This window comes from Protopterus annectens, chromosome 16.part0 (genome assembly GCF_019279795.1).
Source record: "Protopterus annectens isolate FY-2018-M chromosome 16.part0, PAN1.0, whole genome shotgun sequence".
Classification (NCBI taxonomy): domain Eukaryota; kingdom Metazoa; phylum Chordata; order Ceratodontiformes; family Protopteridae; genus Protopterus; species Protopterus annectens.
The window spans coordinates 385,648,447-385,676,262 of record NC_056750.1 but is presented as its reverse complement, the minus strand read 5'-3'; the positions used below and the strand labels follow the sequence as shown (position 1 = coordinate 385,676,262).

General features: G+C 39.0%; 1 protein-coding gene across 1 annotated transcript in view; it reads right to left on the bottom strand.

The window, feature by feature from the left end:
• The window catches only part of LOC122790310 (TNF receptor-associated factor 1-like), a 661,767-nt gene that overhangs the window by 323,817 nt on the left and 310,134 nt on the right, over positions 1 to 27,816 (bottom strand). The window contains exon 3 of the mRNA XM_044057827.1: positions 17,911 to 18,009. Within this exon, the coding sequence (XP_043913762.1) occupies positions 17,911 to 18,009 (99 nt within the window). The remainder of the gene's footprint in view (positions 1 to 17,910; positions 18,010 to 27,816) is intronic.

The following is a 27,816-nucleotide window of genomic DNA, read 5'->3' as shown; positions in this document are numbered from 1 at the left end:
TATAGGATGATGAATCCAGGACAAGAAACAATGGGACTGGAGGACTTGGATAAGCAACCAGAGTTAGGAACTTTTAAACCTGGTCTCTAGGTACTTAATCTTAGTCAGTCAGGATCCTGCCTTGAATCTCTGAGTGAACCATCTGCCTTGTACTTTCACTGAGCTAATCTCATATGAATTATTTCAGAAGAATGTTAATAACTGATGTACCAGTGTTTCATTCTTTTGAAGAAAAGTTTCAGTTTCATGGTTGTCAAGCACTGGACAAGGAAACTAGTCTAATGCTTGTCTTGGCACAGGTGTGTCGTCACAATGCAAGCACTTGTACCTCTCAACTTTTTAGTGCAAGAAATCTAGACAAAGCTTAAAATAGTGTGGGGGGGGGCGCAAAGGCCCAAAAATAGGAACAGATTTTAAATATTGCCCTTATAAACTTAGAATAATGCTAGAATAACAGGCTTTGTGTTTGTATGCATTTTCTGAAGGATATAAACTCTGAAACTGAAATGTATGTCATTATTTAGTGATTTCAGTCTTCATTGATTTGTGAGAAAACAACAAATTGTATGAGAAACAGATGAAAAATATGAGGCAAAAATCTGGATAGTTGAGAGGAATCCAAGCACTGGCAACAGTGAGTTATCTTATAAACAGTGGTGTATTAAAGGTAGTTTATTATTCTGGGCAGCATATGCTTTTTTCTTCTTTTTTAAACTCATAGTTTCTTTCTTACTATTAATCCACAAACAAACACAATCTACATGGGTGGTGCTTGTTGATAGGCAGTTTTGCACCATATATAATTTTAAATTACTTATCTCTTTTAACCTATCAAAATGCAGCTTACAGTTAGTCATATATCTCAGCAGTTAAAATATTTCACATGCCATTCCAACCTGTTTTTCAACCACTAATCACCAACTCCCCAAGAAATGCGAAGAAGAAAATGAACAAAAAAGAATGAAGCAGATGTATACAAATCTGTACCCTTTACTTCAGTAGTTTCTCTATAGTCTGTATTCCCATCTTATCTATTCCTAATTCTCCTTTTAACCAGCTGTTCACCTTTTTCTTAAATTTCCTCAGACTTGCTCCCCTACTTGCATCCTTTCTTCTGGCATTATATTTTGAATAATGTCTTCCAATTCCTGCCAACTTGAAAAATCTGATGTTTTCCAATATCTACTTATCACTTTCTTCCTCCCCAACATGACCAGTCCCAATATTTCTCTTTTCCTTTACGGCATCTTTCTGTCCAACCCTAACAGAAAAAGCTTCCCTGTCAACACCACTCATTGAAAGTTCCTATCCTGCAATGCTTCTAATTTTTATTTCCCCAATCTCTCACATGCCAAGAAGATATGAAATTAGGAGTCCTGTCTCTACCATACCTCCAGCATGCTTGGGAATATCTGGGTTAATCTTGAGGGGTGATGAAAGTGCTTAAGCAAAAACTTCCAATCAAAAATTGTAAACTTGTGAGCTTTTATTTTGTATCTCAATAGATGTATCATCTCCTCCAGACCTTCTCTGAAATCTGTTCCTCAACCTTTTTTTTCTCGAGCAACCTTCATATGCCTAATTTCTTGCATCTTTTTCTTCCTCGCCAACATCTTTCTATTTTCACTGGCCCCCTCATTCCTGCCTCTTGCCTCTGTTCTTCTTGACTCAGACTCTTGTACTAAACTCTGAGCCTGTTTTATAGAAGAATCCCACTGCCTTCCAAATTCCTGCTAATTAGCCTATATTTTCATTCCAAGTTGCTATCTAACTGAAACTCTTTCTAAATCTCTACCAACGTCTTTTACCTATCCCCAACCTGAACTTGAGCCCAGAATGTTACCTTATTTTGTTTTTTCACTCCATCTCCAAGTAGCCGATTCACTTTCAGTATATTCCCTTAGTCTGCCTATGGGCACTATCCATCTTCTCCATTTGATCAGCTCCTCCATCATACCATATCTTGTTAAATTCCTACTATACTTGTCTTGTCCAAGTCAACTTTAACATCTTCAATGGAGTTTCTAACAACATTTCCAAAATATCTCTTTCCTCTCTTACTTTTCATTCCGCCTGTTGTATATTCTCTCCAGTCTGCCTCATGCACCCTATTCACCATCTTCAGTACATTGACTAACAAACAAGCCTGTAAGCTCTCTCTCTCTCTCAAATCTGGGACTCCAAGCCCACCCCTGGCGATCACATCTGTAATTTTATCCCAAACACCCCTGGGCTTGCACCCTTCCCATACAAATTTCCTAAATAATTGTTTCAGCCTTTTTAGAAAGGTATTACTTGGCAGCTCCCAGAAGGTCTGATCTGGATGAATAAACAGAGGTATTATACTCATTTGAAGCACTTGCACTCTTTAATCTTAGTCTAAATTTAGCACCTTCCATGCCACAAGTTGTTCATTCTTCTTGTATAACTTATCATATTTACACCTCATAGATTTATCCACTGTCTTCCTAGGCCTTATCCATGGATACTTAATTTCCAACTGTACAGTCCTTATGTCTCTTCCCATCCTCTCCCTTAAGGGCATTTTATTTAAGACCAAAATCTTTGTTTTATCAGTGTTTTACCTATATCCCAGCTTCCTGCCAAACCTTTCCAGCATGTGCCATAAATGTATCAAATCTTCCCAAGAATTCTACAAAGTTAATAGAACATCATCTTGATAAAAAGAAATCTTCATCTCTCCATTTCCTCATCTATACTCTCACAGTTAACTTGATTTCACCGTCTGTTTTGGGGGCTTGTGTTTAATATAAAGAGTAAAGGAGGTAACATTTATTCCTGCCTCATTCCCCTTTTTATTCTGATTTTCTTTGATAATCTGTCCCATAGCTTGACCTTGGCCTGCGCCCGTTGATAAATGTTCTCCCAGATGCATACCCAACTTCCCAGGAAACTATTACTTCTTAATCTATCAAATAAATGCTGCTATATGGGGATATATCTTGCAAGGCTATAACAGCCAGCCACTTTCCAAAGCTTCAGGGAATCTTTGCCCACACCATTAGTTAGCTCAAGCTGAGCTGACAAAGACATGTTTGAATGCCAAACCCTTCACAGCCTTGCTGCTGCCAAAGAGTATACTACTCTGAGGCTTTCAAGGATAGATGATGGGTACTTTTGCTTTGCTGGGCAGATAAATTCCCTTCAGCATACACAGATATATATATATATATAAATATGGAAGTGCTACAGAATCCTGAAAGCTCAAAATCCTGAAAATGCACAGAATACCAACGCTTACTTTATTCCAGCACAAGTACATACAGAAACATATTACCCTTCAACTATATGCAGGGGGGCAAGCCCCCACACCCCCTACTACTTAAATATAACAACTCCGACATTGCACTTCAGTACACTAAGTACAATCTCGGAGTTGATATATTTAAGTAGCAAGGGGGTGTGGGGGGGTGCAGAGGGGCTTGCCCCCCCCCTGTTTATACTTGGTGAAGAGTAATATGGTTTGTGTTTTATTTGTTTCTGTATGCACTTGTGCTGGAATATAGTAAGTGTTGTTATCCTGTGTCTGTTCAGGATTTTGAACTTTCAGGATTTTGGGCTTTCTGGATTCTGTAGCCCTCCCATCTATATATATATATATATATATATATATATATATATATATATATATATATATATATATATATATACATACACACACACACACATATAAATATATACACACACATATTAATATACACACACACACACATATAAATATTTATATATATATATATATATATATATATATATATATATATATACACACACACAAATATGTATAACTATAACTATATAGATATATATATATATATATATATATATATATATATATATATATATATATATATATATATATATATCTGTGTGCGTGTGTGTGTGTATATATATATATATATATATAGAGAGAGAGAGAGAGAGAGAGAGAGAGAAAGATAGAGAGATGTATTTATATATGAGGATGTCCTCTCTCATGAATGCAAATAGGGGGCAGAAGAAGGTAAAAAAAAATTGAGATCATTTTTGCCATTGGCACTTTAGTCTGGTACCCAGGGCAACCATCATACCTGTCAACCTCTTGGAGTAAGAAATCTGGACAAAGCCATAAATGAAAGTGGCACAAAGGCCCAAAAACAGGGACACTTTATAAATTGTAATTTTACAAACTTAGAAAGTTGATAGAATAACAGGTTTTGCATTTGCATGTATTTACTGGAAGGTAGGAAGTCTGAAACTGAAATGTCTGTCATTATTTTCTAACTTCAGTCTAATGATTTGCCACTAATTTGTCAGAAAAACCATAATTTTATTAACATAGGTTTAGCAAATAATTAGCAAATGATTCCTGTGATGGTCCTTGTGATTTCTCAAGAAGACAATTTTGTGGCTACTGAATAGGAAAATTCTCCAGTTATGAATTGTAAAATGAGCTGATCTGTGCAAACATCTAGAAAGGACTGCGGTCTGAGCATGCACAGCATTAAAGTAGGCACAAGAGTTTTGCATTGCACCAGGAAAGGTTTGACTTTCTGAGCATGGAAATTTAAGAATATTCTTCTGAAGAAGTTTGCTCATTTTAGTAAACAAAAGCGCTAATTGGAACTGTTTTGAGTATCCGGTGTGGTCCTTTTTCCTCCTTTATTTTGTTGCAGTTTGTTTGTTTTTTTCTGAGTTCAAGAATATTAATTAGCCAAAAGAATTAGAAGACTGGCACCCACAAGTGTTTACTTTTTGCAGAAAGCCAGTATCAATTACTGTGGACAAAAATAGCACTGAAAATGATAAGAGATGGTTAAAATAAATGCACGGATATTTAACTGTTGACCTTTAGACTTTGCTTGTATTTTGAAACAGTAATAAGTAAATATGTACATTTTAAGCCAGGCTCTTCTCATGAAGTACATTATATATTTTTGAGGGTAGAGAGAGGGAATCCTTTCTGATACTTGTTCATTGTAAGCATAGCTAACCTGATTTGCTGCAACATTGTAAAACAAAGGGTGGAGGTTAGTATAACTGCCAGTGTTCATCATTCTCGTTGTTGCAGTAGCCTTTTGGCTAAATGGGTTGTTTCTGCCTAGGAAACAACCAGGCATCTTCATAATGCTCTAGCTCCCAACCACACCTTCACTCTGACTGCTGATGGAGCATCCCAGATTGAAGAAATATTTAGTATTTTCTTCCTGTCTCAAAGAAAAACACCTCTGAGGCTTTGCAGAAGCAACATTTGGCTGCAAGTTTCATCTGTGCCAGATACATCCCATAGGGAAATCCTTCTAAACAAATATTGTCTTTTTAAATATTTGAATGCCTTTTTTATTTTATGTGGAATACTGGCAGTTTATTAATATCAGATGTTTCTTGTTAGTATCTTCTGTTTTTAGAACTGGGCTTGTTGAATACTGGGACTATTTTTATGAGAAAGAAGTACTGCTTTTGAGACATTTAACTGAAGTATAAGAATTTAAAGAATAGGAAGTGGTTGTATATACTTCAGAAGCTGAGTTTTTCTTTTTTGCTCATGTTTCATATTATTTTACCATTTGAGACATTCTACTTGGAGGTATTTTATTTAAGCATGTAGATGTACTTTGTTTGATGATTGTATAAACTTCTTTAGAACTTTTTTTTATTTCTTGTTTATCTCAGGACACTTAAAAATCATTATTAGTAACAGCCATAAACAAATAGAATAACAAGAAGAGAACAGCGCAGTCATTCAAGAAACATTACATTTCTTGATTCCAGCAATACATAATGCAAGCCAAAAACTATTTTTATCACGAGAAACATTCCTTCTGCACATACGGTTAAAATATTTTTCTAACAACATAGAAACATCTTCCTTCCAGGCCAAATTCAGAGTTCTCCAGTGTTTAAAAAATTTTGCTTGACACGACCATTATAGCAATCCTAATTGTTGTAAAAAGAGCAAATGGAATTCTATAAACATTCCCTTTTAATCCAAGCAGCCAGAAGACACTGAATTTCCACTCTGAGACAGGTATTAGTGATGCCCATGCTGCCACATGGTATATATAGCTTTATCCAAACATGATATACAGAGGGACATTCCCATATCAAATGATAATAGTAGCACCATCAACCCCACATATCCGAAGGTGTGATGTGGTTGCCCAACCCCTTTGCCACAGTCTCTGTAGTGTGCTGCCAAGTACTAATCATCATGAAAAATAAAACATTTCCAAGTAGATTCTGATTCAGAGAAAAATGTGTCTTTTTCAACCGCATTACAGTTTTCATTTTCTTAGATTAGTTTCAAGATGAATGATATCTTTCGTGGTAACAAATGGATGCTCCGCAAACCAAGGAGATATTATGATCTGCTGCAAGTGGATTTATCACATGCTACACCCATTCCTCCCATTAGACTAGTCTTTGTGAATGCGTTAAATGTTGCTGCAATAGCCATGACCCTCCGATTGCAGTCTCCAGAAAAGGCAGTACACTTAATAACAACCTTTAATCAGCAGACTATAAGAGGGTGTATTAAATAGAGTTTGTAAGAGAATTTCTTTCTTCCAGTTTATTCTGTCAGATGTAGATAGCTTATGAAATTGTTCTACCACACTTCCAAAGTAGATGTTATTGGAATCTACAGTTTCTATTCTGTCTTAGGTCTCTAAACATGCATGTATGATTATCCATATACTGTGTCTAGATCAACTCCTACTGCTGCTATTTTGAATAGATATGCCTGGGTGCATGCTTCTTAAAATAGCTTGGTCCTACTGCTGCTCTCATTCTCAAGCATTTTGATGATGGAAGAAAATTAATTCACAGAATTACTTAGATTGTTCAAGCCACACATAAAAAAGGAAAGTCCATACCTTCAGAATAACTGTGCCAGAATTATTTCTCCTCCTATCCCTACAGCTCTTTGTCTGTACAGTAGACTGGCTTTCAGCATTTCCCTTTGGCAACAGATTGTTTCAGACTCTTCAGTATTAGTGCTGGTTCTGGAGAGTTAATGTTGGTACTGAATATATGTACCGTATGTCAGGGAATTTCCAACCTTCCCTCTGAACCAAACAGTGTTTTCCTTAAGTTTTCTAACACATGCTTTACTCTAGGACTCCTGCCACCAGTTCCTTTTAGATCAAAGTGAGGAAGGCTTCTATTCCAGAATGTTTCTGGTTTCAAAGAACGAGCTTTCTTGGAGACTAGTGCTAGATCTTTACTTTTCTGACTGGTTTGTAAAAGAACCAAAATTCAAAATGTGGACCTTTCAGGGTCATCTGAATTTTATGTTAACATTAACCCTAAAAGAACCTTATCTCTTTCATATCGCCATAGGCTTAACAAAAATTTCAGATTTTGTATCTGGGTCACATTATTGTTTCTCTTCATTACCGTTTGATTTAGCTACAGCTCCTAGGGTGTTTACAAAACATCTGTCTCCAGGGATAGCCTATTGCAGACTGCAGGGAATTCACATTTTTCCTTTTTAGATGACTTACTGATCTTTGCAGACTTTTTGCCAGATGTTAGGAGTCCTTGACATGGGATTCTTCACTCCTTACCAATCTGGGCGTCCAGATAAAAGTTCAAAAATCTTCTTTGACTCTGTAATACGGGATTGTGCTTTTAGATTCCCTTCTATATACATCTCTTCCAAGGCATTCCTAACACAGGAAAAGGTGAATTTGTATCCTGAAGCTTTCTGATCTTCAATTAGTCTGAGACTTCAGCCAGAGAAAATATTTCTGTTCTAGGGTTCTTGTCTTCAATGATTCTGATGATTCCTCTTGCCAGATTTTACATGAGAAAGATTCAGTGTTTTTTTTTTTTGTTTTTAATGTGGACCCAACATTCTCATCCACTGGGATTTTTACATTCCAGTTTGGGCTTTTATCAACAAAGAACTACATTGGTGGACAGTGGTAGTTCTAGGCTCTTTTCTTACTGGGACAGAATAGGACATTATAGCTAGCTGATGAACATGTAGGACATGTGAGAAAAAAGGGGAAAACACCAAAACAACTTCTTGTCAAAGTATAGAAGCAGCAATATATGTCAACTTTCCCTTAATCAAAAATGAAAGACCATTTCCCTACTAAGAAAACAATGAATGCCATTATCTTCGCCAATGCTGGCAGTGTTCACAACACACACAAATTACTAGTATGTCATTATCAAGGATAATAGTTTGGATGAAGGGATGGTATTCTACATTGTAACAAGTCAGGGGTGTAGCCACCAGTACAAAGAGGTGGGGAAAATGTCATCCCCAAAGACTTTTGTGCGTCAATCGAAAAAAAAAAAATAGTCCAAATTCAAGAACAAAAAGTCAGACTTAATTTGTTCTCTGTTGATTTATAGGTTAAATATTTTTAAACAAATACAGCACATTTTGCCAGCATTCAAGATAAAACTATCCATCATCCCACTGGTTAATAGCAAAGTAGTTTAAATGTCTGTTAAAAGTTCTTTGAAGTAGAAACAAGAATGGTCAGTTAACAGCTCACCAGTTACAATGATAGTTTTCTGACAGTTCTGGAAGAATGTGGAAGAGGGTTTGTCAACACTTTGACTAAAAATCAGAGGACTACAATGCAGTCCAGTTAGTTTATTTTGTTGAGCATTTATGACTACTGATAAAAAGGAAACAAAATGCTCTGAGAATACAACTCAAATTAACTAAAGAAAAAATTGAAATGAAAATTGGTTGCAGTGGCTGTGGAAGATGCCTGTGGCTCACATTACTGCCATTGTATTTACAGAGAAGTTAAAAAAAGAATGATTTACTTTTGTCTAATAAGACTCCTATAAAGTTAGCTTTTAATGGATTCTGGGGAAAAATATCCAAGGTCACTTTACACTGTCAGGTCCATTGAGGTATAATAACCATAACCACTTAATGATTCTGATGTATTAAAGTAATCAGAATACAAAGATCAGTTAAATTATTGAGATATAGTGGCAGCCATAGTTTGTTTATTCATGCATGCCTTTTGTTGGCTAGTTTAGTCCCACTAGACCAATGGCTTCTTTCCAGGGGACAGCCAAGGTAGTATTTCTACTGACCGAGGGAAATTTAACCAGGACATCTGAGAACTTCTGCTCTTTTTGAAAAGTGCTATGGGATCTTTTGCATGCACTTGTGCTAGCATCAACTTAGGCAGACAGGCCTTCAGTTTAACATTTCATCCAAAGGACAGCACACCCCCTTATGCTGCAATGCAGTGTCTGTGGTACTTCAAAAATCAGTCCAAGTACCCGAAGTGTGAATAGAACCCATACCCTTCTGAACCGAAGAAGAATAATGTGTTACCTGTTGAGCTACTGAGACTACAAATAAATGTTCATTTTTCAGCCCCCTCCAAGGAAAACAGACTGGAAGACAAAAACTGTACTAAGAAAATGCAAAAACAAACCACCTAGTATTTTATTGCTGTTTGGATGAAATGACACCAATAGAAATAATTTAGATCTGAATATGTTGGTGTAACACCATGTCTCAACTTATTTGGTCAAAGATTCTGGAGAGAGCCAAAATAATGGAGGGGAGGGTGATAAAATTAGAAACAATTTTGAATATTACTCTAATTCACTTAAAAAATTAATAGAACAAGTTTTGCATTAATATGTATTCTTTCAACAATGAAAAGTAAAAAACAAAAATTCTGACCGTAATTACTGGCTAACTGTAATAACTGATTTACCAGCAATTCAAAAATATTATGAGGGACAGGACAAATATTAGGCAAAATTTGGGACATTCTGCAAAATTACAGAGAGTTGAGAGATGCATGTGGCACTCAAAAGGGAATGCCTGGTCGCAATAACCCATTCCAGGATTTATTTTGTGAATGTGCAGGATTTTAAATGATGCAGTCATTTTTTTCTGAATGTTATAATTATAAACAAGTCTCAGCAGAATATTTTAAGCATATATAGTTTTAATGACTAAGATAATTAAACCTGCATATCCTTAAATTCTTAAACTGAGGCTTCATTTTTTCATTTCAAACCATTTAGCATGGTTGCAAAAAAAATTGTAAACATTCCAGGTGGAACAAATGTGTGAAATGTGGAACATATATTAACAGCTAGGGAGGGAGCTCACAGCATGGTTAAAGTGCTATTTTACACTATTTATCACACACCCAGTTCTTTAAACATTAGAGAGTCTCAGCAGAAACAACACAAGTTGTAAAAGTCCAAAGCCCTATATGGTCAATCAAGCAACCCCTCTCTTCAGAAAAAAAAAACAAAACAAAACAAAGAAACACAATCATCATCAGGCAATACATGTAAAAGCAAGCTTGCAGCATCATTAATACCATACCACACCACAGCACCAGCAAGCAAAATAATTAAAGAAACTTCAGCTGCAGTCAACCTTCCATCTTCAAAATGTGGAATAGTACACTGTCTAGCACAATGGGAAACAAAGGGGTAAAATGTGGCACATTTACCAACAACTAGGAAAATGAGTTCTTGCCCCATTAAACTGATGAGTTTATACTTAAAATAAAACATTTCTGTCCTACCCCAAGTCTGTCTTTGCTTGCTAGAGTAGTCATTTCTTTACAAGTAAAATGTTCTTTTCACAGTATTTGAAAGAAAAAAAAAGTTGTACATCAATTTTAATATATTACTTTTTTGCCATACACCCAAGTCTTCAAACATTAGAGACTTCTTGAAAGAGTTCTGCCTCCCCAACCCCCAACACTCACACACAAACATACACACAAGTAAGCAAACTATTCTCATCTATCTTAGAATCTCTTACAAATTCTCAGTGACAAACAACTTTAGCCTTTCTCCCCATCTCATTTATTCATTCTATCATTTACATGACTGATACTTTGATCTTTGACCTCCCCAAACTCACACAGACGCACATCCATTACAGCCACTTGTATGACTTTACAAATCCGATATTTGCTTGAGATCAAGTGAATGAAGAAATTATAAATAATGTATCCCATCTTGCTGATGTCAGAAACATACAGTGCAATACCCCCCTGCCCTCTCAATTTTTTAGTTCAAGAGCAGGAAACGAGGAACAAAATTGGGAACTACTTTTAAATATTTATCTTGTATACTTAGAAAAAAGAGCAAACAGCATGCTTTGCATTATTAAACACTTTCTGAAGGATACGTATTCTCAAACTCACATGATTTCCATCATTAATGACTGCAGTCTGTAGCAATTTACCAGAAAACCAAAAATTTTACAAGGAACCAAAGAAAATCATTCTCATTTTCCTTATTCAAGAATTCTGGGTAAAGCAAAATGATTGGATTGGGAGACAAAGGCCCCAAAAGGGACACATTTTAAATGCTACTTTCTTATCAATTTCTTATCCAGGTAAACCCTCTGGAGAAAGTGTCTCTTTTCAGGAGTAAACCAGGCATATTGTCTAAGTGAGGCAAATGGAGGTAAGATGATTCAGACCCTGTACAGTCAATTAACAGCACAGCTAAGTGTCAGATAGCGCTAATGCACTTAAACAGTGAACAGAACAACAGGTATTGCATAGCCATCCATTTTTCTGAACAATGAGAACTATGAAATTCCCCCGTGGTTTACCCTAAAAAAAATGTTAATCGAGATCTCATTGTTGGTGTGGAGGATTAAGGCTTCAAGCTCTTAACCTGGGTGCAAGGTTTGATTCCTTCTTCCTCTACATTTGTCTAACGTGCAAGTCTGAGAAAGTTCTGTAACCAGACAGCTTTGATTGGTGGGGATATTTCTTGCACGCGCACACACACAACACACACACACTTTCCTTGCTTCGGAATATGTGCTTTTATCTAATGTGCTTCCACCAGCTCATCTCCATTTCAAAAGCACCATGCATTTCAATCTGTCTCCATTGTATACATGGAAGTGCTTGTGTGAAATTACACATGTAGCACTACTGCTGCCTCCTTACAATTCCAATGTGCTTGTGTGAAGCTCCTCGGGGAAAGAATTATGTTGATTTCAGTGTCTGCAGAGCACTCAGTGGCAAACAGTGGCACGGGACACATGTCTGTGCAACAATTCAGACGTATCAAAGCACATAAATATTTTAGATATTAGCTGTGTTCCATGGTTGAATTTCTTTCTAACCCATGGCCTGGGACTATTACTGGTGATTACAGACAATAACAGAGTAATATGGTACATAAACAAGGGATGCCAGGTCCTACCTCCAGTGCAGGCTGGCTGTGATGACTTGAAAGATAGATATTCAGCATTGTATAACCTTCTAAGCATCCTTCATACTGTCAAAGCAAAATGCAGTGGCAGTCAAGCTGAGCAGAATCAGGACAGACCTTAAATGAAAATTGATTGAGGGGGTCTTCGAGGAATTTATCCATTTGCGGGGAACACCTCAAATAAATCTATTTACCTCCTTTCAAAACAGACCACACAGTAAATTCTTCACCAGGTCTCCTTGCAGATAGGTCTGGAAAACAAATTAATTTTCATTCCCATGATCAGGAATGTTCCTGTATACAATCCACCCCATTCAACTGATGTCCAGGGTCATTCTGACGATTCAGGACGACTCTTCAGAAATTACTGTGGTGACTCCCTTCTTGCTCGGGCAACACTGGTTCACACTTTTTTTTTTATGGAATTGGCCAAAGACAATTACGCAAGCTTCCTAACAGATTGTATCTACTCATACAAGATGGGAGAATTTGATACACAAAAGTCTGAAATAGCTTCATCTGACTGCCTGGATTAGTCCCTGTATCTCTTTTTATCTGCTCTGACATCTGCAAGAGAGTATTGTAGTTGCAACCTTTCACTGTGGTTTCACTCTTTTGCTTTTCCATGCATGTAGTATAGAAAAAAATCCCCCCCCCCCATATATGCCCTTGAAACTAGTCACCTGTTGTCCTCATTTCTTTCAGAATTTGAATGACGGAGAATAGATTCTATATACTTTGGTCATGCTTTTGCAACTCAGGTTTGATTGTCACTGCTGTCTTTTAGAACACCTATATAGCTGTGGAATTTCTAGTATCGGACTAGAAAAGGATAACCTGTGTCTATTCAGACAGTTAAAGTTGATTGTTCCATTCTATAGCTTTTCTTGTTATTCTAACCATGCAACTCAGGTTTTATCTTGTCAGTGCTAAGTCTTTTACAACAATTATATAGCTGCAGAATTTCTAGTAGGACTAGAAAAGAATAACTTCTGTCTATTTAGGCAATTACAGTTGACTGCTCCTTACTATATCTTTTCTTGTTGTTCCCACCATGGTGAAACATTTCCATGTAGGATTAAGCCATATTCTAATAGCGCTTTGCTTTCTTTGGTTGTGTATTGGAAAGAGGTGGAGTCTAACAGCATTGTAGGGAGGGGGGGACTACATGTTTTTTTATATTACTTTTACAAAATATTACATAATGGATTACTTTTCCAGGTACAGGACTAGCTTTGCTAGGACCATTCTCCAGTGACTTCTAGATCTTTATCACCTTGATCACTCCTACAGCAGTCCCAGCTATAGTGGTTATAACCTACAGTCAGCTGGTCAGTTTCCAAAGTTTCAGGTCACCTATGTGCCTAAGCAGTCAAACAGCTTGAGCTAAACTGATCAAAAGGACATGTTTGGGTGCCAAGCCCTTTGGAGCTTTCCTGTTACCTAAGAATATGCTCCTCTGAAGCTTTTGAGGATCCATGATCTGCTTGTGCTGTTCCTTTGCAGAGCAGATAAGTTCTCTTTAGGAGAAGTGTCTTCCAGTTGAAAAAATATTCTTTATTTGGAATACTTTCCTGTTAAAAATAGTTATTTTAAAGCTAGGAGTTTGTTATTAAAAAAAAAAAAAGTGTCACAAAACTGTATTGTACTTTTAAATGGGAGTGCTCTTTTTTTTCCTGTCCATTTAAAAGTTATTTAAAGTAATTGAAAACATTTTTTCTGGTGAGAAATTGTCTATTCTACTTTTTTGGGGATGGCAAAGTGTTTTAGAATATATTTTACTGTGATTTTTATGTGAAAAAAGTGACTTTTAAAGAATTTTTGTTTTTTACCAGCTTTTGCTTCTTCTTCACCCCGGGAAAAATACATAATTCTATGCTTGACCATGGAACAAACTGTAGGTCAATCTTCCAGTCACAAAAAAAAAAAGTTAAGCTAATAGCCTTTGCCACCACAGCAGGCTAGAAATTTGCCTCAGCTGCAGGTGAGTGACTCTGCTGTGGACATGAGCTGTACCTCGGATGATTAATCTTTTACCCAAGATATGTCTGGTGTAGCACCTACAACCACTATAGACTGGGGGTTAGCTATGTCCTCTATGTCTGGTGGGGTCCCTTCAATGGGCAAGGAAGAGCCACATTTATTGGTGGGGGGATCATGGAACGCGTCCCTGTTTTGTCAGAATGTAGTGCCCATCCCTGGGGAAGCTACTGCTTTCATTAATAACAGTTACTAATTTTTCCTGTCAAAAAAGGAACTGAAAACTAAACATGCATCTCCTCCTCAATTTTTGTTTAATAGGAGTAGTTTACTGGGTATGACTCTCATTTTAATTCAGGCTATTGATCCTTAATATAAAGTAATCTCTGGTAAAAGAAAGATAGCAAACTCTTTTCTTGAAGGTAATCAGGATTCTGACTTTAGAAAGGAAGATGAAGGGATGGATACTGGATTTTCTCCTCATTTCGGATTTAGACTCAGAGGAGAAGTTTGTTTCTAAATCTTCTTGTGAGGGATTCTTTTTTTAAGATTATTTCAAGAATGTATCAGTGTTTTCAGTAATAGATCACTGAACTTTCTCAGTTCTTCGGAAAAACTATGAGCTGTTACAGAAGGAATTTTGAGAACCGTCACCTATTCCTTCAGTTCTGTCAGCTTTGGAGGATGTGTGTTGTTTTCTGAATTTTTACTTATAGTCAGCTAGCTGCTCCTAAGAAGGCATATAGGATGTATAAAGTTTCTCCGTCTTCTAAGTTTCTTGCATTCTTCCCAGACCTGACCTAGTAGCTATAGCTTTAGCTAATCCTACTGCTGTTGAACATATAGTTAATCCCAATCCTCTCTTGGATTGTCAGGCTGACATGTTAGTTTGTTCTAATTGTGACGTTTGAGGAATATTTTGTCTGCACTTTCTTGTGAGTAAAATTTGACTTTAAATTAGTTGGTTCTGTTGTACAAGTTACTTTTCATTCCTTACAGAGTGGGTGTATTATTCAGTTGATACAACTTCCAGGACTATGGCCACCGATACTGTTTTGTGGATGTTTGTCTGGCTGCATTCTCAGAACCTCTCAGATGATAAATTTGAGATTTTAAATTCTCCTTTATATAGAGATTTAGTTTTTGGTGAGACTGTTGTTGAAGAGATCAAAAAGTATGAGGAAAGGCGTAAGTTAATACATGGATTTTTCAGCTCTCCTTTTTCAAATTTTCTAAGGGATTCTGTATTCCCTTGTCCAGTTTTGACAAAATACAGTCTCAACAAGTTGTAGGTAAATGGACATTTAAGAAGGATTCTACAATCCACCCCCAAAACCAAGGAAGGCCCATCAAGTTAGAATGAGTATTTAAGAGACCTTGAATTGCCGCCCTCTAACACCTTCCAACTTGGTAAGCTCATTTTTCTTTTCAGAAAATCTAAATCTCCACTTTTCTCTTTGGCAGTAGATGGTTTTAGACCAATGGCTTCTGAAGAGCTTTCATCAAATCTACAGATGACAGTGGGAGGAAATTCCTCCTTTCCAGGGGTAATCTCTCATCAGCAGGACCAGACTCATTTATTTCCATCTGTCCTTCACATGCTGTCCAGGAATGCAATCTCTCCTCCTTTCCTTCCCTTCCCATTTGGGGAAAGGTTTTTATCAAAGGATTTTTTTCAGTGCCAAAGAAAGAAAATGCTTTGAAACCAGTTCTGGATCTTTCTTTCCTAAACCCATTTGTGATAGGCCCAAATTCAAAATGATGCCACTTCACAACCTATTACCTCTTCCTCCTCATTCAATTTTTCTTGTAACACTAGATTTACAAGATGCTTGTCATCACATCCCTTTCCATCCAGACTTCAGGCATTTCATAAGGTTTTCTGTGTCTGGCTCACATTACCAGTTCTCTGCCTTACCCTTTGGCCTAGCCACTGGACCAAGAGTATTCACAAAGTGTCTAGCTCAGGTTATAGCACATTGCATTTGACAGGGCATCTACATTTTTCCAAATTTAGACTACCTGCTTATTTTTGTGGTCTCTTTTTCAAAGTGACGGGAATCTCTCAATTGGTTGAGTGATCTCTTACAGAAGCTAGGATTCCAAGAGAACATTCAAAATCTTTTTTTGGCTCCTCCTTACAAGATTGTGTTGCTGGGGTGTCAGCTGGGTACCTAAGTTCAAAGAGCTTTACTTCCACAGGAAAATTAGATCTATATCTAGATCTGTTTCTATGGTTTTCCACTCAGTATTTGGTCACTGTGAGGGAATACCTCAGGATTTTCGGGTCTTATGGCATCTATGATTCTCATGATACCCCCTGGCAAGACTCCACATGAGAAAGATACAATGGTATCCGACGTCTCTTGCACCCTGGCATCCAAATCCTTTGTCTTTTCAAATCCTAGTGCTTGGGTTTGTCAGAAGTGAAATCACTTAGTGGAGACAACAAATATCCTAATATTCTTGGACCAGACTGCTCCTGAACTCTTCTCTTTGAACCTCCCAAATTTAGTAATCTAGAGCAATGTACCCATGTGACTAAAGTTACTGCAACAGTGATCAAAATGACATAGTACAGTTGTGTAAGTAAACATAATAGTAGATGTTCAAATGATCACTGCTGCAGTAGCCACATCCTCGCTCCATTCCCCCTTGTTCTGTGATTGTTTATGCCAAGGTGTGGACATTTATTTTTTTGTTATTCCATGTATTGTCTCAGCCTCCTTCTGTCTGTTATCATAAATGCTCTAAATGGTTTGGCACTTAATCCTGTCATTTTGATCAGCTCAGCTGAAGATGACTGAAGGTTTGCATGTGAGGAAGGTGCCCTGATGTTTTGGATGTTGGCTGGCTGTTGTATCCTATGCAATATATAAGCCATATAGCGAAAGTTACTGTAGCAACTTTACTATCATTATTCTTTCTCCTAAGCACTGGGTAGGCTTTGGTAATCAACCCATGTAGCCAAAAGGCTACTGCATCCATGAGAATGATGAACATAGTGCAGTTGCATAAGATGTACTTACCATAACAGTAGATGTTTGAATTCCTTACTGCTGCAATAGCCACACCCACCCATCATCTCCGTACTTCTTTAGCTGTTGTGTTATAAAGTTATTTGTTACTGTTATAGCTTTTCTACTTTCAGTATGAGTATACCCTGTTCTCTGTATGGGCAAGAAAGTCCTGAAGATTTTTTCACTCTGACAGGTGATTTTCCTCCTCTGGGCTGTCCAATCGGCAGTCAGAGTAAATATGTGGTTGGGAGCCAGAGTTTTGTGAAGTTTGTCTTGTTGTTTCATGGGCAGGAAACAACCCATATAACCAAAAGGCTACTGTAGCACTGAGCAATTTGAAAATCTACTTTTATGGTAAGTGCAACCTACACAACTATACTTGCTCTTCCCTTTGCTTATTCCTACAACTAAGGCATATCAGCTTAAGAGCACAGTCTGTTTACAAAGTTCCAGTGGAGAATTCTAGAGTATATACATATATATATATATATATATATATATATATGTGTGTGTGTGTATATATATATATATATATATATATATATATATATATATATATAAGCAAATTAAGACAGCTCGTTCAGCAGCAACCTTTTTTTTATTGAAGACAGTAATCATAAATCATCTCTTGTCTGGAAGTCCCATGAATATCTTAGTCCCTTCAAATTAACTATGAACTAATTTAATTTTTTTAACTTCTGTCCATACTTACTTCATACTTTTTCATGACACCATTCCAGCTGCATATTGCGTTACTACAGTGGACTTTCATTTCTGAAATCTCTTTATTGACTGCAGCATCAGTGAAGGCCTAAAGGAAGAGGACATCTGTTATTGAAAATTAACTAAAAATAAATATATAGAAAAAGTGAACAATCAAAAAGAATATGCAAATGAAAAAGTGTAAATGTTTGCTAGTACAGGCCTAAACTACTGCTCTCTCTCTCAAATGGCAAGTTACTTGATCAGGCACAACAAATAAAGTTTTTGAATGTCAGATAAGTGTAAAAGCTATGTGTTGTCTTTAGGGTATAAGATACTCTTTCAGGTTCACTGGCTAACGTTTATTAGAAAACCCTTTGCAGGATATTCTCTAGAAGTGATATTACTTATTGCTTTGAGGAATGTAAGATTATAACCTAGCCTAAAAGTTACAAACTTTAGATAGTGAAAGGGGGGGGGGGTGGCTAAGCAGTGTGGTAGCTGATAACACTCATCCCTCAAGAGGCAAGATGCAATGTGTGCTGGTGTTTGTTGAGAAGCTAGCATTATGCCTCCTTTTTTTTTAGCCAAAAAAAAAAGTATCATTCAGAGATTATAAACTGTTTTAGTAGTATTCAAATGTGGTACTGGTACGTGCCCTACTTGATACTTCAGTATATTAATGTTGTATTTGTTATACCCTATACTTCTTCTGTACTCTCATGGTGAGCTCATACTCGTAATTTCATTTAGGTTTACACATGTGTAGTCCTAAATGACAATAAGGTTTTCTTTGAATCTTTGAATGAATCTTTAACTGGTTGAGTGTTTTCTTCTTAATAGTAAAAAATAAAAGTTGAAAATACCATTCCAAATAACTTTACAGATGTTAGTATCCCTTCTATAAATGATTTATCATAAAAATAAAGACTTAACCTTGAAGATCAATTCTTTGTTGAAGTGTAACAGTGACTATGTTCTGCTCACTTGGAAAGGCCTTGAAATTAGAGTTTGTGCTGTCTCTTAAGAGTCTAGGCAAACACAGAAATGAAATGGACTAAGTTAAAAGAAGCCTGAGACAACAACTTTGTGATTTGTGGGACAAAGGTCACAACACTCATTTGTAAAAATGTAAATATATCTTAAGTAAAATGTTTTCATTTGCTGTGGGATGATGCTTCATACCTCTCAAATGGCCAGAATTTTGCAGAATATCTAGATTTTTCCTCATTGTTTATCTGTTGCTCATAAAATGTTGTGGTTTTCTGGCAAATCATCGAGGACTGAAGTCATTATGTAATGATAGACATTTAAATTTCAGATGTCATATCTTTCAAAAAATGCATTCTGACACAAAACGTATGTTTGCAACTTTCTAAATTTATAAGACTAATACTTAAAGTATCTCCCTGATTATGGGCATTTGGTCTCCACATTATTTTTAACCTTGGCCAGAGTTCTTGTGCTAAGAAGTTGAGAGGTATGTTCATGAGTGTAAGTGTAGCTACAGATAAAGCAGAGAACTATTTTATTTATTTATTTATTTTCTTCGAAAGTGATTTTTCAATGAGTTTTATATCCATATGCAGATTCCAGAGCCTTAGAAGACCCATTAATCCCCATGCTGCCTGTTTGTTCCCTCTTTTTCAAGGACAATGACCAAGTTGATGGTTCTTGAGTTCATCACATTGGGGCGTAAGTTCATTATTTTGGAGTACCCTACCCTTGCCATTCCACTGTCCATAAAGTATAGCATGTAAGATGCTCATTTCAAAACATTTTAAGTATTCAGACTTTAAAACTCAAAAAATGTTTGACTACATAAGTGCTGATTAGATCATTTACACTGTGTTGCTTACAACCAAAACTGGACAAAATAAGGGCATATAAAGATATCCTTTACCATATGGAGCTCCATGACAAGGAAAGTGTATAGTGTGTAGAAAAAAGTCTTTTGTCATTGCTAGCAGAAGGTCAGAGTTTAACAAGTGTTCAGTTTGTTCTCCTGCCTAGTATATGTTTTTTTTTTATTTACCAGCTACCCGATGATCATCAAGCTTCCCTATCAGTTTGTCCTTCACCGTGTGTCAAAGTAAACTTTATTGTCATTTAGACACCACAACTGAAGTCTAAATGAAATTACATGCATCATGCTGAAATTGAGAAGACAAATACATACATACAATTACACATGCTTAGGAGAGACATATACAGTTACACATGTATTAGACCTAACATTTATCTTTCTCTTAGTTATATTATTACTTATTGCTACAATTATTCTTTACACCACTATAGCAGTTGATTAGTTCCATATTGCGCCTATACTTGTGTGACAGCTGATTTGTTTTCATATATACAGCTATTGGGGTTTGCTCTTGAATGTCCCTAACCCTGGCTAGTATGGGCACCTGTGTTACAGTGAGAATGTCTTGTGCCCTCCCCATGACATGTGCTTGCTCCAACAGTCACATCCCATGAGACCTTACATCATTGGCTTGGGACTGCCAAGCTCATGCCCTCCTCCCAGTCCTACAGTCAGTGTGAACATGCAAACTCCCAACTGAATGTGAGCAGTTGGCCAGTGAGGTCCACCATTTTCTTCTCCAAGGATATGCAAGCTGCTCAATCCCACCAGTTCTAACTAGCTCTTTCAGCACCTCAGCTAATAATGATTTCTACCCAAAAATGTAATACCTGATATTTGTCAAATGTGAAAGTCTGAATCAGACAGTGTAGTTTCGAAGTCAATAGGTGTATTTAATAGGTGATCATAAGATCCTATTTGGTTCTATTTCATGCAGCTGCAAAACAAAGAACAAGCAGCACAGTGTAGAATTATTTTGCCAGCTGAATATAGAAAGGTCAGTGCTACATTTTCCATTCATCACCATTATAGTCGAGAGAATCCAGTCTAATATGACTTTACAGCAAGTAACTTACAAATACTCTCTTAAATCTAGCCAGTTCATGCCACAGATTTCTAATGGGGGCTATAAACTTTTTTAATACTCTGTTTTTTGTGCAACTTAATACAAAAGTATAAGCTGTTTAACTTTAGATGTGAGAGTGTTCAATCTCGCCTTTGTTCTTACACATGGGTTCGGAGCCGATCCTCGGCTCCGTGCCGGCCGACTGCAAGCTCTGCATCGAGAAGAAGCTCGAGGACATCTAATACCCACAATCTCCCTCTGCCTTTACCTCAGATCTAGTTTGCCGCTGCTGCATTCGCATCGCTGGAGGCTAGCTCGAGCATCTTCAGATAAGATTTAACTTTCTTTTTGTTAAATTTTAGGAGAACTTGTTCAAAAATTACTTGTTACTGTATTTAGTGTATGTGTGTGTAGAGAGAGAAATTCTCGGTACCGTTAACTTAGTTTAACTTCTTTTAACTGGTATAGAGTTTTTCGCCTACCACCCTACTTGGATTGACAAACGGACTGACATATTTACCGGATTTGACCTTTTTTTCTCTGGATTGACTACTTTACTGGACTTGACTTTTTTCTCTTACTACAAAATGTCTGAGAAAATGAAATCTGGATTTAAACGTTGCCAGTGTGGCCAAAAGATGTCGGTCACAGACAACCACAGTTCCTGTGTCTACTGCCTTGGCCCTCTCCACTTACAAGAGGACTGTTCTATTTGTCACTCTTTTAGTGGGAGGGTCATGACAGATAGGCGAGGAAACTGATGGATAGAGGTTTATTGAAACCCTCTTTCCAGGAGGCTCTGGATGCTTCAGACCAGGCATCCAAATCCTCGAAGGAATCGAAGACGTCGGAGCCCAAGTCATCGGCTCCGAGCTCTTCGGGTAAAGTTAGATCACCAGTTCCACAGACTTCGGGGCCGAGTGTTCAACTGTTGGCAGTTTCCGAGCCTCGAGTCTTGGAACCGGTGACGGAGCCCTCCACCGACTCTGTTGAGGTCGGCGCCGTCTTCGATTCCTTTGACTCGTTCTTCCAGGCCCCTCTCCGACACCGATGTGGACCGTGTGGTGCAGAAATTGATGGAGAATACGGCCTTATCCAAGCTTATCTCGGTCTCCTCTCAGTTGATGTCGAGACTTGAAGGCCTGCCACTATCTCCATCTGTTCCTCCTCCGAGACCTGTCCAGTCTTCGGAGCCGGAAGAAGCTGAACTGATGATTGTGGAGCCCTCGGTGCCAGAACCGTCTTTTCTCGGTCGGCACCGTTCACCTCGACTCCATCCGATCCGTACTGGAGTCTCGGAGCAAGATCCATCCTTGGTTCCGGGACCGAGTCGGACTGATGTTTCGGTTCCGACACTCCTCTCGAGCCTCGGGCGGATCGACTCGGTTCCGTCCTCGGGTCGGTGCCGGTTCCTGTTTCGGGATTCTTCCCATTTCTTCAGAACCGGAGATACCTCGACTGACCCGGGGCCTTCGACCTCATGAGGAAGGTGTTGTCTACCCAGACAACCACATCAGCAGGAATAGCTTCTCCTCCCCACAAAGGACCGTTATCCTCCTCTGCACCCACGGCTACATCCAAGCGCCGAGCACCGGTGTCTCAGCCACCCTGGAGGGTGCCCCTCTTCCTCGGAGGCTTCTTCGATGTTCCCCTAAGAAGTCCCTAGGAAAAAATTGTGTAAGAGGAGACACTTCGATTCTCCACAAGAATCTTTGACATCCGATACTGACTTGGATGAGTCAGAAGGGTCCCCTAAGTCACCTTCAGAAGATGTCTCCTTTTCTGACATCTTGGAGATCCTAAAACAGAGAGGTGACTGGCAATCCCTCCCCCCTTCTGAGGATGAGTCAGTTTTGCTGAAGGCATTTGGTGCTCGCCCTTCCTCTTCCTGGGTCACTCCGCCCTTCAATGAGTTAATGGAGTTGATTGCTCGAAGGGCGTGGGAGACACCTGACACGGTGGAACCAGTCCCTAGGAAGCCTAATAAGTACATTACGGCACCACAGGACAAGGCTTACCTCACCAAAGGAGTTCCAGTAGACGCCATAGCAGTGGCAGCGGCCACGAAAAGGAGATGTCGGAGTCTTCCTCATCTGTCCATCCGCCTAACAGAGATTCTAGGACCATGGACAGATACGGGAAGCGCATTTTCAGTTCAGCGGCTTTCTATGCTCCCTGAACTATTTGACTCATTTTACACGCTTACAGAGGGATCTAGTCAAAGAGTTGGGAGATACCTCCAGGGTACTACAGATGCTGCTGTGTCAGAGAAAGTTACAGCACATCTCAACACCCTTACATCCATCGTAAACTCGTCCATGAGGCTGATATCTTACGCAGCCGAGGGATCGAGTAGGGCAGCGGCTTCAGCGATTGCTCTTCGAGGCAATCCTGGATGCGCTTATGTTCTTTGGAAGCCTTCAAGTCTTCCTTTACTAACGCCTCATTTGATGGAGCCACACTTTTTGGCCCTAAAGTAAAGGAGACCCTTACCCGGTGTGAACAGGAGGGAAAGACTCTGTCTGCTGTCGGAGTCCGTTTTTCCACCCCTTCCAGACCGTACCCCAAAGGGCAACGTGGTGGAAAATGTGGTTTCAAAACCCCAAGGATCTTTCCCAAACACACAGGGTGATGCCCCTCTAGAGGTAGAGGGGGCAGAGGTGGAAGACGCCCTGGCGGCAGAGGGGTCCGCAAAACCAAGGTGACAGGGATAACCTCCTGGCAAACCTTTTCAGCACTCCTGAGAGGAGGCCCGACTGTCCTGCTCTGGAGGCAGTCGGGGGTCGCTTAGCTTTATACCCTCAGGCCTGGCAAAACCTTTCTTCAGACAATTTTGTAAAAAGCGTTGTTACCAGAGGTTACAAAATCCCATTTCTATCCACCCCCATTCCAAAGAGGAAACTCCCAGATGTACCACCCCATCTCCGAGAGCCAGCAGCTACAGAAATTTCAAAGCTGCTAGAAAAAAGAGTCATCCAACCAGTCCCAGCGGACCAAATAGGATTCGGAACTTACTCAAGGTTCTTTTTAGTTCCAAAGAAAACAGGGGACTGGAGGCCGATTCTGGACCTAAGCCATCTCAACACCTTTGTCAAGAAGGAAAAGTTCCGAATGGTCACGCTTCAATCGATCCTTCCATTCTTACAGAAGGACGACTGGATGTGCTCAATAGATCTGAAGGACGCATACTACCACATCAAAATGGCCAGGGCGCCCAGGGATCATTTGCGCGCTGGGAGCCAGTCACTATCAGTTTCGAGCCCTGCCCTTTGGTCTGACCACAGCCCCCAGGGTCTTCACCAAATGCATGGCAGTGGTAGCGTCTCACCTGAGGCGCCTAGGATTCCAGGTGTTTCCGTATCTGGACGACTGGCTCCTGTCTGCCACCACCAGCCGTCAACTGATACAGGCCAGGGATTACACCCTACAACTTTGTACACACCTTGGAATTTCAGTAAATTTCGAAAAATCTTTACTACAGCCATCACAGCATATCTTATTCATAGGAGCGGAATTAGATACGCACCATTTAGTTCTAAGACTTCCTACAGAAAGAATAGTAGCACTTCAAATCAACATTTCTCTTCTGCTGTCGTCCAGAAAGTCCCGAAAAACTTGTTCTGAAAGTCTTGGGTCTCATGGCAGCTTCTCTCGCGATACCATTGGGAAGACTGCACATGAGAGTGCTACAATGGCTTCTGTTTGCACAATGGTCATTCCAACAACTTCCACTGACTCACGAAATATTGATAATGAAAACATGCAAATCACACCTAATGTGGTGGTTACAGACTTGCAACCTATCCAGCGGAAGACCATTTGTGCTACCCGACCGTCAGCTTAATTATAACCACGGACGCTTCCCTGATAGGGTGGGGGGGCATCTTTCAGGGACAAACAGTCCAAGGCGAATGGACCAATCTGGAGTACAATCTGCACATCAATGTTCTGGAGTTGAGGGCAGTGTTTTTGGCGTTGCAACACTTTGCTCCCCTTCTTCCTCCAGGGACCATTGCAGTTCAGACAGACAACATGTCCGTAGTCTGGTACATAAACAAGCAAGGGGGAACCAGGTCTTACCAACTATGCAGAGAGGCCATGAGAATTTGGCAATGGGCGGAGTCCACCGGTCGCTTTCTGATCGCAATGCACATCCCAGGGTCATCCAACGTCATAGCCGACAGGCTGAGCAGGGCAATTCTGTTGCCTCACGAGTGGTCCCTCAAACAGTCAGTTGCGAGAATGATTTTTCGCAAATGGGGCCAGCCTACCTGCGATCTGTTTATGCTTCCAATGAACGCCAAATGCAGGAGCTACTTTGCCCTATTACCCTCCACGGGAAGTCCCCAGGGACGCGCTGGTGCACGATTGGCCCCCGGGTCTCCTATATGCTTTTCCTCCATTTCCCCTGATTGCAAAGTTTCTACAGAAAGCCAACAACCTTCAGAGGACTATTATTCTCATTGCTCCGTTCTGGCCTCGTCAAATTTGGTTCCCCTTTCTATTGCATCACCGCATTCGAGGACCTTGGATGCTGGACCCAGAACCAGATCTACTGACTCACTCGTCAGGAGTTCCTCACCCATCTCTAGAATCTCTCCATCTAGCAGCTTGGCTGCTCCGCTTCCCTTTCTAGCCGGGTCGGTTCTTACATCGGCGGTTCAAGATATTTTAGTAGCTTCTCATAAAGTTTCCACTACAAAGACTTACACCAGTAAGTGGAAACGTTTTGTCTTTTGGGCGGAGTCACATCAGTTGGACCCTGTTATAGCTCCATTAAATAAGATTTTAGAGTTCTTGACTGAACTATTTCATGAGGGAGCTTCCCCGGCTACTTTAAGAGTACAGTTAGCTGCCATTTCTAACTATCATGTAGAGGAATGTGGTGCTATTATGGCTCACAGACTTTGTAAAGCCTTTTAAAAGGTTCTTTTCATATCAGACCACCAGTCAGAAGTCCGACATCACCGTGGAATTTGAACCTGTTTGGCGCTAAATTGATGTTGCCACCCTTTGAACCAGCCTCAAGTTGCACATTGAAATATTTGTCATGGAAAACTTTATTTCTAGTGGCCATTACATCTGCTAGACGAGTGTCTGAGCTTCAGGCCCTTTCTGTCAAACATCCTTATTTAATATTTCATTCTGACAGAGTATCCCTATGCACTAATCCATCCTTTCTCCCGAAAGTTTGCTCTTCTAGTAATATTAATCAGTCCATTGAGTTACCCACCTTCTTTAAGAACCACTCTAATAAATTGGAGTATATGTTGCACAAACTGGATGTCCATAGACAACTCAGATTTTATTTGGATAGAACAAAAGATCACAGGAAATCTGATCAACTATTTGTAGCTTTTGCTGACAGCAGAAAAGGTCTTGCAGTTATGAAACGAACTCTTTCTAAATGGCTAACTGACTGTATCACATATGTTTATGAGGCCTCTGACCAAACATTATCAGTCAAACCCAAAGGACATTCCACCAGATCAGTTTCTACATCTTTGGCTCACGCAGCTCGCTTACCACTAGACACTTTGTGCGGCTGCTACTTGGGCTAAACCACATACATTTATCTCTCATTACAAAGTGGACAGGGTTTCTAGGGATAGGGCAACCTTTAGTTCCACTGTGCTCAAGAACGTTCTCCCTTGAGTTCCTCAGGATCATGGAGCTAGGGACGCTACCCATGTGTAAGAACAAAGGCGAGATTGAACACTCTCACATAAAGAAGTTATGTCCTTACCATAACGTTCCATGTGGAGTGTTCATCTCGCTTTGTTATTACCACCCTCCCACCCTTAGGAAGAACGCTCAATTTGGTGCCTGGTCTGGAGTATTCTCCTTCTGCTGTTGCATTATTAGTGTTACTATCATACCCTTGGTATGTTTGTATATATGTACTTCTATGTATATAGTTTGGCATGTGTGCGTGCTTTATGTCTGGTTTGCTTGCAAACTAGATCTGAGGTAAAGGCAGAGGGGGATTGTGGGTATTAGATGTCCTCGAGCTTCTTCTCGATGCAGAGCTTGCAGTCGTCGCCGCGGAGCCGAGGATCGGCTCCGAACCCATGTGTAATAACCAAGGCGAGATGAACACTCCACATGGAACGTTATGGTAAGGACATAACTTCTTTTTATGCACTGAGGATGGATAAAACTATTGGTACTAATGGAGTACTAACATTTTGATCATGTGTCATGGTTAAGTCATCTCAGTTGTTTAACTTGTCTAATTTTTACATATTAAAGGTGTTCCAAGAAATGATTTCACAATTAAAATCATTGTCTAACCAGATTGGTACTATTTTTAATTTCATTCAAAGTATGATAAATTTATCTGAAAACAGGAAACACTGTATTTCTTAATGGTAGGCCCAGCACAGGATGGCAAATGATTCATGCAGGTGCTATGCTAATGTTTCTATGCATATACCAAAATGTAGGAGATAGGGTTGGTGAAATATATATATGATATGATGTTTCCCAGCTACTTTAATATTAGTACTACTGCCCTTTTTAAGTTGTTGACTTGAATTAATGATGGAAATATGTGTATTATAGCAAGGGAGAACAAGATTTCCATTCTGTTCCTTGCACATCTTTCTTTTCTACATTCATACTTAGAACAATAGTGGATATTTTAAGGAATAATCTTGTATGTCATTCCAGTAACATTCATTCACCATCACGATTGAACACCAACTTAGTGATTTATTAAAAGATTACCTCTACAAAGGGAAGAAAAACCTAGTGTGTGTGTGTGTGTGTATATATATATATATATATATATATATATATATATATATATATATATATATAACCTCAACCTCAAAATATAACCTTAAAAACCTCAGCTTTGGCCAGCTAAGAACTTGCTATATTCAACTGGACATATAAGAGAATTTAAGTACCTTTATCTGCTCTTTTTTTTCAAAAAATACAGTATTTAAATTGATTTTAACTGTGTGGAAGGAATATTA